Here is a 12480-nt window from a genome sequence, read left to right on the forward strand (position 1 = left end):
ATTTTCTAAGAGGACAGACAGAAAGTGTCAGACTTGAGTCCTTTGAATCATCAGAGGAAAGGTTGAATGTGGCGTGCCCCAGGATTCATCCTTTCTTCCTCACTTTCTTGCTTTTCAAGCTGCTATTTTCTATCATTAATCCCAGAGACTTGAAATAATGCATATTGGTTGATGACATACCGATCTATGTGAACGTGTCGGTCCCGTGGACCATGTGATCAATAAAATTGGGCTCATGATAAATGTAGCAAAAGCTGAGATGTTCTCCATAGTCTCAAGTCACAGACTCCTGAATCACCTCGCTTAGCCTCCAGTGTTATTTGATCTACCATCGACCTTCAAAAAGAAAGCTAAAAAAGCTGAGGGTCATCTGGAATGCAGAACTGAACTTGAAGCTCTGTAGTGTGTACAGGTTGATTCAACATAAGACAACTTAAATAGGTATTGCCTACAGCCAAAACAAATATCACAAAATCATATCTGGTACACTGACACTGACTGATTCAATCCTGGATTAAACTAACTTTCCTCATGAGTGGTATTCCAAAAATCCAAACTGCTAAAATGGGACATGCTCAAGACTTGGTGAGATGATGTTTTAAAACTATGTATATATTGGAGTATATCAACAGACACAACTTCATTTGTGCCCATCCTAAAGCCTTATCCAAAAGGTCATTATTTTCAGCAAAGCATTCCTTATTTTCAAGTACATCAAGGAAACCGCATCAGTCTGTCTGAAATACAGGTAAAAGGAAACTGCAAATTCTTGCTAACGGGCCAAAAGATTTTGAATGTACTGCCTCTATATATTAACAATAGACATACTAAAGTACGTTTGGTTCCCCCTGCTGCAGAGCTGCCCCCCTGAGTTGGTAGAGTCGGCCGGCTGTGAGGTCAGCAAGCTGCCACGATGGGAAGAGTGGACAGGACACAGCCAAAGCTATCATTTGAACAGAAGAGGTCTAAGTCCAGTGACGCGTCCACTGAGGAAGCCTCCAGAATGCACGCCCAGTCTGCGGAGGACCACGGACCAGATATCCAGGGAATACTAGTCGCTATGGAGAAAAACCTGCAGAGTGGTATCACTAACCTCGTGACGAACATGGATGCACTATCCTATTGAATGGACCGCATGGCTGAGAGGTTGGATAAACATGCTGAGAGGCTGGACATGTCCAAACGGAGGCTCACGGTGGTAGAGGAAGTGCACACCACCCTCGACTCTGACCACAAACAACAAGGAAGAGTGCTGCGGGTCCTACAGAACAAGACTGAAGACTTAGAAGCACGTTCCCGACGCTGCAACCTTAGAATAATGGGACTTCCGGAGAACACACATACTGGTAATATGTAGCAATTCACAGAGAAGCTGCTGAAAACCTTGCTGGGGAAAGATTTGTTCTCGAATATGTTTGTTGTAGAAAGAGCGCACCGGTCATTGGGGCCTTGGCCGCCCCCAGGGGCACCACCCCGCCCCATAAGCTACTCAACTACCGAGATCAAGATGTCACGTTGAAGTTGGCCAGGGAGAAGCAGCCATTGGAATATGAAGGTTCCGTGATCTCGTTGTTCCCTGATTTTACGATATGAGTCCAGGAGGCGTGATGACAGTTTGTCCCGATGAAAAAACAACTTTGCAAACTCGGAGTGGACTACGCCATGCTATACCATGCAATGCTACGCGTCAACAGGCAGGGCCAATCTTACATCTTCACAGACCCGAAGGCCCTACACGAGGCGCTGAAAGACTAGTTGAGAGAAATATGTTCAAGTCCGGAGCGGCAGCTGCTAGACGAGGCGGCAGGGGGCGGCAGGGGCGGCTGGAGGAGCAAGATTGACCTGCCGCTGGCGGCAGAGAGTCTTTGCCCAGTGATATAGTTGAACGTGATGTTTGAAATTTGGGCACGAAGGGGGTTTGGAGCTCAGTGGGTGTGGGGTGGGGGAAACATAAAGTATATGCTTAATCACATACCCGGGTCCCGCGCAGGGAAAGAAGCAGCTTGAAATCGCCATGACAAAAAACTTCTTTGTATTCCAGAACAGATTCTACATCCAAAGCAAAGAAGTTGCTATGGGCGCTGCCTTCGCCCCAGACCTGGCTATTCTATTCATGTCTGAATATGAACAAGACTGCATTTTATCACAGCACAATCCTTACCAGAACAAGATTTCATATTGGCATAGATACATAGATGACGTCCTGACCATATGGACTGGCGAGGAACAAGACCTGAAGGACTTCATGGAGTGGTTGAACACACAATCGGAGGATATAAAATTTACGATGCACATGAGTAAGGAACACATCGATTTCCTGGACATTACCATTAAAAATATAGAAGGCAAACTCTTCACCACCCTCTATAGGAAATCAGCTGAAAGAAATTCCCTTCTAAGATACACTAGCCATCACACAAGAGGCCTACGTGATAACCTGCCGTTTGGCCAATTTCTTTGCATCCGCAGAAATTGCTCTCTGAAGGAAGATTTCTTTAAACAATCTGATGACCTAATCACCCGCCTGATTGATAGGGGCTACCCCAAGCGACTCGTCAAAAGATCTAGAAAACGAGCATGGTTTCAGGATAGATCCACACTTCTGATACCAAAAGAACGCCAGTCATCTCAGGATCGCATGATCTGTGTCACGACATTTTGCTACAAGAGCAATGAAATAAAGAGAATTATCAACAAACATTGGGGCCTGGTGGCAGACATCATAGACACCCCAGATCCGCCTATACATGCCTTCAAAAAGGCCAAAAGTATCAAGGACCACGTTCTTCGATCCCTACTAGACACACCGCAGGCACCGACCATTGAAGGACTTTGGAATCTACCAGAGGTAGTAGGCCATTTCAGATGCACCACATGCAAAGCATGTCCAACATGTTGGGAGACTAAACAGTAACCCACAACAACCTGACTATAGACCTCATGTCCTTTACAAATTGCAACACCAGCGGAGTAATTTATGCTATTCCTTGCCCATGCGAACTGATGTACATTGGGCAAACCAAACAAAAGGTCAAGAATCGAATTTTCCAGCACTGCAGCAGGATCCGCTGTCAAACAGCAGGAGCACCACTTGTTGAACATTTTTTGGACCAAAAACACCCCCCCCGAATCCATGAGATGGGTTGTACTTGAAAAGATTACCCTAGGACCAAGAGGCGGTAATTTGAACTCCATCTTAAACATCAGGGAGTGCAAATGGATGCACAAATTTAAGACTATCAACAGGGGTCTCAATGAACTAGATGCTAATTTTGCCCACATGGCGGGTCTTGAACCCGGATAATCACACTGGAATGCGGGCGGACGGTTAACCCACTAGTCATGCAGACATATGTAGCGGGTTAGGCACTGCCGCGTCATAAACTCCACCAGTATACAGAGTACTTGCTAGTATCGTTAAGAGGCCTTTAACAATCCAATATTAATTATGATTGCGGTTTGAAATTGAGTTTGCAATTCCACATGTTGTGTAGAAATTGCTAATTTTCTTTATTATGATTGACATATAGGCATTACACTGTCTACAGACCTTTGCTCTACATCTTGAGATTTATCTAACTGCATGTTTATCATACTATGTACCAATGTATTGGCATTATGACACAATCCCGGTCAATTTTCCATTTCTCTTGATAGATATGGTTTTTACGCAATGTCATGGTAAGAATGTCCAGATTGCGACCACCAGGCTATTTGGATAACATATATCCTTGTGTACAGACCTTTGTTATACATTACCAACTACAACTTGAGATCTATCTAACTGCATGTTTATCATACTATGTACTATTGTATTGGCATTATGCAACAATCATAGCCCACTATCCATTTCTCTTGATAGATATGGTTTTTACGCAATTCCATTGTAAGAATGTCCAGATTGCGACCACTATGCTATTTTTATAACATATACTTTTGTGAGACTGTATTAGACACATATTCCTCATCCAATATGCGCCCTTATAGTGACTATGCGCACGCAGGGTGTCCACGTGACCTAACCGCTCTCCTTACAATAAAGAACACACCCGATCCGACGTCTGTATATCCCTTATAACTAAGAGTTATCTTTTTAGACGCTCCCTCCCTCACACTGACGCGGCGTACCATGGAGTGACGTGATTAGCCCGACGATGCCGAGACCTTGTACAACTAGCATCTAGCGGTGGCACTGCGAGCATCCACAGATGCATCGATGGAACCGTGATGTGAGGACGGCGACCTCCAGACGCCGATAAGGTACTATTACCGTTACGAAGCTCACGAAGCCCTAAGCACTTCCTGATTAGTACATTCCCCGGTATTTAATGTACCCACCGACTCAAGGGATTGTTTCGAGCCCGTGACTTGACATTGAGACTGTTTTATTTTAGAATCACGACCAGCTTATTTACTAGAGATAATGATGCATATTCCACAGGTCAGATTTGCAATCTTGTCCTTCATGAACAGCATGATGGTCTAATCTTAACTTCCACATCGTACTTTTCTGATTAATTATGTACTACTGGCCTCCTCCGATTCTCATTCCGTGCACTCTATTGATTTTTAGAACGGTGTCAGACCAGCACGTCGACCATAAGAAAACCATTAATTTGACAAGTGTTTCTACGCTGACTGCAGAGGAGTACTGCCCAAGTAAGTCTCCCTCCCTACATAAATTACTAGTATTTGGCTCCTCAGCCAGATCTGCCCATTGAGAATTTCCCTCATTTCATGTCATTTCAGAATTGGGAGGAGCACGCCAAGGCCCACTCATCGACGGCACAGCCACTGACCGTCGTTTTCGTGTAGGTAATTCCTACATCCCTTCCTACTATAAAGCCAATACACTACTTAGAATACTTAATGTTAGTATTTATATTGATCCATAGGCTCTCCAACCTTGTCCTGACGAAGGCCCCAACATGAGGCGACATTAACCCTTCAGCATTTATGGGGGTCGAAACGTAGACTACACCAACCTAACACACCATAGGATTCAAAGAAATGAATATATCTCACCTATGTGTGATGTGATTTGAGAACATTAATATTAACTTGATTGTAAAGGCGTTTTTGGTTTTATTGTGATGTTATAAATGTCACACCACCTTTACCCAGTCCCTCACAACCTCTTCACTTCCCCTCCTTCTCACACTGAGAGCACTTTTAATGTAATGATTGTACAATTACATTGAATTAATGATGAACGTTGATGTCAAATTCCTTGATGAAATTTATATGAGTAAACTTGTGCTAAGAACAAATGCAAATTGATTTTGAAATTTTGCATCTTTAACTCCATTTAATTGCATTTAATAAATATGTGGTGTATATTGGTATGAAGTAATACTTAATAACGTTTTTTTCAAATTGATTTATAACTCGGACCACGTATTCTTGTACCGAAAGACTGGTCGAGAGAACTATGTTCAAGTCCGTTGCGGCAGCTGCTAGACGAGGCGGCAGGGGGCGGCTGGAGGAGCAAGATTGACCTGCAGCTGGCGGCAGACAGTCTTTGCCCAGTGATATAGTTGAACGTGATGTTTGAAATTTGGGGACAAAGGGGGGTTGGAGCTCAGTGGGTGTGGGGTGGGGGGAAGCATAAAGTATATGCTTAATCACATACCCGGGTCCCGCGCAGGGAAAGAAGCAGCTCACTGAGGGCCACTGAGGATACTGACGGAGCTAAGGCTCTGAACATAAGTGGGGTATATTGGACATGGACTGAGATGCATGGATCGGCGAACACTGTCCGGAGGGGGGACGTTTCAAGGCGCCCTGAACTTTTGGCACTTGGACAGTGGAAGGGAGCGGGTGGGGGGATTACTATATAACTGGCAGTTGCACGAGATGTTGTAGACGGTACCTTGAGAGCGGCTACATGGCAGCCGGCTAGTGCACCTTGCTGGATGAGCAACCTCTGCCCACGCGTGAAACACACCTGGGACTGTTCCTTGTACTCTGGGATGGGAAGGGAGGGGGAGAAGAGGGAGGGAGAGGGGAAATGTTTGCAGCCATGTTGGGGGAGGTCAGCTGTTGGAGGGGGCTGTATGGGAGTTCAGAAGCAAACGGATGTCCTTCCAAAGAGATGTTTTAACTATGCACATGCATGATGTAAGTGAATGTTGTCGACAGTACAGATCAAATTGCAAGATGAGACCAAACAAGTGGGATGGGGGCACCTAGTAGCAACTGCACTAACCTGCCAGTCGACGCGCTCCGAGCGCTCACGTGGAATGTCAGGGGCTTAAATGACCACAGAAAACTTTAAGGTTTTACATCATCTACGCAATCATGCTATAGACGTAGCCTTGCTACAAGAGATGCACCTACCAAACAATAGCCCCTCCTATGTAGCAGAGGTGAGCGTGACAATATACATGCCTCAAGTTTCACTACACATGCCTGGGGGGGGTAATCACATGGACCAACCCTAAATCTCCGTACCCTCTGACACCACTAGACATGTACAGGGACGGAAGATATACAATATCTAGATGTCACGGGAGGGGGATGTACTTGTCCTTGTGAACATTTACGGTCCAAACTACGACTGCCCTGACTTTTTTGAGGCTCTGGGGACTGTAGCCACGAAATAGATGGACAGTAGGTTCCTCTGGGGAGGGACCCTAAATCTGGTTCGGAACCCCGAAGGGGATAGGTCCGGGCCTGGAGAGACGCCCCACAGCTGCCGCTAAGGCGCTGGATTGCGCAGTGCTTCGCTTAGATATGCGCGATGTTTGGCGCTTGCGGTTGCCACTTAAAGGGGGGTACACGCATTACTCTGCTTATTATAATCTCCATACCAGGATAGACTATTGGCTGGATCCACTCCCCTTTACGAAGAGGTGTGGGAATGCAGGGTACTTCCCCATACATTGTCGGACCATTCCCCCCCTGTTGATAGCGATCACTACTCCCAAGAAAGGTATACCACCGTTCACATGGTGATTTCCCCCATACTCGCTGTTAGACTCAGCCTGCAAGGATGAACTTGCAGAAGCTATTGAGATGTTCTTTGCGACTAATGTGGGGTCTGTGGATAGTTTCCATGAGATCTGGGAGGCCTTTAAAGCTTACATTCGGGGCATAGCTATGGCTAAGCACTCAGGAGTTCTCTGAGGCATTCGCAAGCGCCTGGCCGACCTAGAGAAGAAACTGGGCGAGCTGGAGTGGCGACAGCTGTTAAGTGTGGATGATGCAGTGGCCTCGGAAATTCAGACACTTTTGGAGGAATACCATGATATAGCGGATGCTGCACTTAAACATTTAGGCAAATATGCCACGGCTCGTGTGTGTGGGGAGGGGGCGAGACCGAGAGCAGTCCTGGCACAATTACTCCAGAGGTGCCGCAGTAAACTCAAATGGGCGGAAGGTGAGGTGCTGACAGAGGAGATAGATATAGCGGAGCGCTTTAGAAGTTACTAAGCAGAATTGTATTTCACATGTTCTATTGAGTCGGAAGAAAAAATCACGGATTATCTCTCCTACATTAAATTACATTAAATTGCCTTTCCTCGTGAATACCCATTGGGAATTCCTGATGAGACCAGTGGAAAGGGACGAGATAGTCCTAGCCCTGACCGGAATGCGAGCTGGCAGTGTACCTGGGACGGACAGCCTCACAGTGTCCTTCTTTGATATTCTCCTACCGTATCTGTCTGCCCTCTTTTACGACATGTGTCAAACTGGCGAAATGCCGCCCACAATGAGGGAGGCAGTGATAGTGGCTATACCTAAACCCGGGAAGCAGCCGTAGGAGTGTGTGTCCTACCGACCGCTCTCCTTGCTAAATGTAGATACAAAAATCTTTGCAAAAATTCTTGCCCCTGAGCAGGCTGGGTTTGTCCCGGATAGGAACCTCACTTACAATTTACGTACTGTCTTGGGGGCTCTACAGCACACCAGGCAAGACACTAAGGCAGTCACGGTCTTTTTGGATATGGAGCAGGCCGTCGACTCGGTCGAGTGGCCCATCTTGCGTAAAGTCTTCACTAGGATGGGTTTGGGACTAGTGTTTCTGCAACTGATAGGCGTTCTGTACAAACAACCTTCTGCCAGAGTTCGAATTGGCAATTTGGTGACGAAACCTTTTAACATCACTCGTTGGACGAGGCAGAGTTGTCCACTGTCCCCACTACTCTATGCTTCAGTGGTGGAGCCGCTGGCCTGTGCACTCAGAGAATACCACAGCCGCAGAGGCATCAGATTTTCGAAAGTTGAATTGATAGTGTCAATGTACGCTGATGACACATTATTATATATATGCGATCCCTAAAATAATCTCTCCTCAGTCTTACGTGAGGTGGTGTGCTTCGGCGCTCTATCTGGGCTAAGAGTCAATTGGCCAAAGTCAGTTACTGTCATTCCCACGCCTGCTACTAAACAGCATGAACCAGGGTTTCAATTGCAGTGGTCTACGAACTCTATCAGATACTTGGGAATTCAGGTGCACCCTGATTCGGAAGTCGTCTTCAGGGACAACTATGGCGTTGCCGTCAGTAGGTTAGAAGAAGACGTGGAGACGTGGATTAGGCTGCCACTGTTCCTGATGGGCAGAGTCTGCATAATGAAGATGGTGGTGCTACCACGGTTTTTGTTTTTATTCATGAATATCCCCATGGTATTACATGCATCCTTTTTTAGCTGGGTCACAATGTCATTGATAAAATTAGCCTGGGCAGCCAAGCACGCTAGGATAAGATGGCATACACTAACCTTGCCATACCACATGGGGGGCATGGGAGCACCGGACTTAAATTTATATTACAGAGCCGCGCAGTGCGCACATGCATATTATTGGATACGAAGTCCTCCGGAAGCTCGCCGCCTATGCCTTTAGGCGATAATGGCGGAACCATTACCACTCCCGTCCTTACTAATGGAGGAACCTGATCGCAGGACAGGGATACTTGACTTGATCAATGCAGATGCAGAGGGAGCCTTGATATATTCTCCAGACATGCCATTCGAGTGGGCCCGCTTGTTGCACCCCTGCAGAGAACGAGGATTAATATGTGCCTTAAAATCATTGCACCTGCAGACGGCTGGTGACCTTTTCCACAACGGCGTGGTTAAACAATGGGAGGACTTGGGGCAGCGGGAGGCCCCCACAGCCTGCTGTAGTGCTTCCAACTCCACAGAACTCGGCACGCGCTGCGTGGTATATTGGGTGATGACCTCTCAGAGCCAACCGAGGTCGCGGAACTCACATATGTCATCAAAGCACAATCGCCGCATAAGATTGTATCCAACGTATATAAAATGGCCATGACACACAGGGCAAATCAATACTCTAAGGCCTGGCTAGATTGGCAGCGTGACCTACAGTAGCCGATAGATGATGCCATGTGGGCATACTGCTGCACTAGTACACGCCGAATCTCACTAAATGGTAGGCACCGACTAATCCACTTCAAGTACCTCAATAGGGCGTATTATACGCCAAAGAGATTACACAAATATGGACTGTGGATTCCGCACATCTATCGCAGGCTGACGTTTAGCCTGCGATAGATGTACGGAACACATGGCTGACTTTATGCATCTGGCCTGGTCTTGCCCAAGAATATATACATTTTGGGAAACAATTTTCAATGAGATAGCGAAAATAATAGATGCAGCACTAATCCCGGACCCAGCCTTGGCTCTACTGGGCTATTCCAAAAAAGTTGCTTGAGGGAAAAGCAGACTGGTATATATGGGCCTACTATTGGCGAAAAGGACTGTAGCAATACATTGGATGCGTGGCCCTACCCCAACTATGGCACAATGGTCCCACGATATGTTTATTGTTGTAAGCAGATGCAGAATTTCAGTGAACTATTCCCTCCCAGGAGCCACCCTAAACACATCTGGGGACTCTACACGACATACGTATCAACTAGGGGACAGGACCAAACTGGGGCTGAGGGTGATACACTGCCGCAAGTCCACACACCGCTTGCGGTTTGAACTCGCTGGGACTAGATCAGGCGGGCATAACAAGTGCAGAACCAGGGCTATCCGCCTATGGGGAATTCACACAATCGGCTATGGTACAGCTCAGAACATCAATACTGTGGACGTCAGTGCCCACAATGGTACTTACTCATAATGATGTGCTGCGATATGATTGATCTGTATGTATAGTAATTGATTGCATTCAATAGTGTTTCATGCATGCGTCTCCCTGGGGGCAGGATATCGAAATTTGCTTCTTGTTTGATTTGTAAATCTTTTAGAAATAAAGGAATAAAAAAAAAACAATAGACATACTCTGCTTTCCTTTAGGAAAGCCTTAAAACATTTTACTCTGATTCTTTTTTGCAGCATTTACACGCATATGCTATTTTATATTATTTATTTAACAACCATAACCCCTAAACACAATAATTATTTTCATAGGTTGTGCTCTACAAAAAAATAAAAAAAATTGAAAATGTCCCATCATGGTTTACATTGTTCGAAATTGATCTGGAATCAATAAAAAACATAACATAACAGTCTAGGAGGAAAACATGCGGTAGCTGCTATGAAATTTCAGAATCTATCTGCGGGCATGCACTTCTTACTGCACTGGTAGAGGGTGTTGATTTTGGAAACATCCAGGTTGCTAAGCCCATCCCTCTGTCCAATGGGTGTATCAGGATTTGGCTTGGGGACGATGCTCGGCTGTCCAGATGTGTTACTGTAAGCATAACTGGGGAACAGAAGACATCACAGATAAAGCCCACCATTCATTATTCACCCAAAAAACTCTACAGCGAGTCCAGAGTCTACTGCAAGAACAGGTGAGGGTGAAATATTTGGTGTTTGATTATAGCATTGCTTGTCTAATGCTTTTACTGAACAAGCTCCCACAGATCCTGCCCAGCTCAATCTAATACTTCTCAGTTCTCCTTTTCATGAGCCTTGAGCCATTGCTGGCAGTACACGCTCACCTTAGCGCCCCCACTCACACTCAGCACCTCAGATCCTAAAAAGCACTGGTTTGAAAAATTCCTCTTGTCGAGTCTCACAACATCTCTGCTTATGACAGAGACGTCAGCATTGAGGTATCATCCTCATTCATCAAAAATGGCCCTTTTACGCTAAAATGAGTATGTTCACTAACTAAGAGAGCATTTACCTGCCCTTCTGCACCCAATGGCTTTCCACTCTATAGTAACATGTTCACAGACATAGTCACGACTCAACTTCACTTTCTTAGCTTCATCATCTATGGCAGTTCCATACTGTAGCGCCCATGTGTACCCGCCCAGTTATCTTTCCATACCCTGCTTCACATATAGAGCTTCATTCTTAACCAATCATGTTCACCAACACAGCCATCATTCTGTACTCCTCTTCACATACAGATCATCAATCCTGACCAATCATGTTCACCAACGCAGCCACCATTCCATACCCTGCGTCACATAGAGAGCTTTGGACCTAACCAATCATGTTCACCAATACAACCATCATTCCACACCCCGCTTCGCATACAGAGCATCAATCCTAACCAATCATGTTCAACAACACATCCCCCATTCCGTACCCTGCTTCACATACGGAACAACAATCCTAACCAATCATGTTCACCAACACAGCCATCATTCCGTATCCTGCTTTACATACAGATCATCAATCCTAACCAATCATGTTCACCAACACAGCCATGGTGGCACTACTCTTCCTCATCCACAGACCTTTGGCTCTGTGGGAGCATGTTTCACTGACAGCCATGAGTCTATTGCCCTTTCTAACTTTCATAACCTATGATGCTTCCAAATGCTGGCATTCATGCCACCAACAAAGCCATATTTCCATTGCCTCTCTTCCCCCTAACAAACTTAGCTACCATTCTGGTGCTCTTCTTCACATATAGAGATTCCAATATGCATCAAGCTCTGCTCCCTGTATCCACTCCATCAGCAAAGGTGAAATACACATCACCCTCTAGTTCCCATTTCGCGCAGTCTCAGTGCTGATTAAAGAGATCACATCAGAATGTGATCAGAATCACTGGGTATGATTTAGGGTGTGTTGGTTGAAGGTTTAAGAGGGTGGAGAAGGACATTACGAATGCCATCCCGATGGTACTCCATCCGCCAAATTAGACAGGACTTCGGCCCAGCAGTCATCTCTACACAACCATGATCACTTCAATTCCTTTCAATTACTAAAGGTTTTCACCCAGATTGTAGGATTCGTTATCATAGTCTTCCTGACGCTCAATGCTAGGTTTTTCCTGGTGGTGATGGACAGGAAAAAAATTAAGCCAGAACCCCATTCACCCTAAATAGGGCTGGCATTGTAATGTCATTCCACAGATGCCCGCTTCTCCATCCGCTATCAGAGGAAGTATTCCATCAATAGAACCAACAGGGGCTTCATTGACAGAATAAAGGTCCACCCATCTTTCAATGAAGATGGTGGTTCAAGTGTTTGGTGGAGAGGGTAATACGTCAAGTTTGCAACGGAGTACACTGTCCGCCAAAATCTATATTA

General features: G+C 45.7%; 1 protein-coding gene across 2 annotated transcripts in view; it reads right to left on the minus strand.

Annotated features, from left to right (window-relative positions):
* LOC144826063 (embryonic protein UVS.2-like) overlaps nucleotides 1–12480 on the minus strand; it is a 68076-nt gene that overhangs the window by 13490 nt on the left and 42106 nt on the right. For both annotated transcript variants that reach the window (XM_078684372.1, XM_078684371.1), the window contains one exon: nucleotides 10560–10687. In XM_078684372.1, coding sequence (XP_078540498.1) covers nucleotides 10560–10687 — 128 coding nt within the window. The remainder of the gene's footprint in view (nucleotides 1–10559; nucleotides 10688–12480) is intronic.

The sequence above is a fragment of the Lissotriton helveticus genome, chromosome 3_2 (genome assembly GCF_964261635.1).
Source record: "Lissotriton helveticus chromosome 3_2, aLisHel1.1, whole genome shotgun sequence".
NCBI lineage: Eukaryota > Metazoa > Chordata > Amphibia > Caudata > Salamandridae > Lissotriton > Lissotriton helveticus.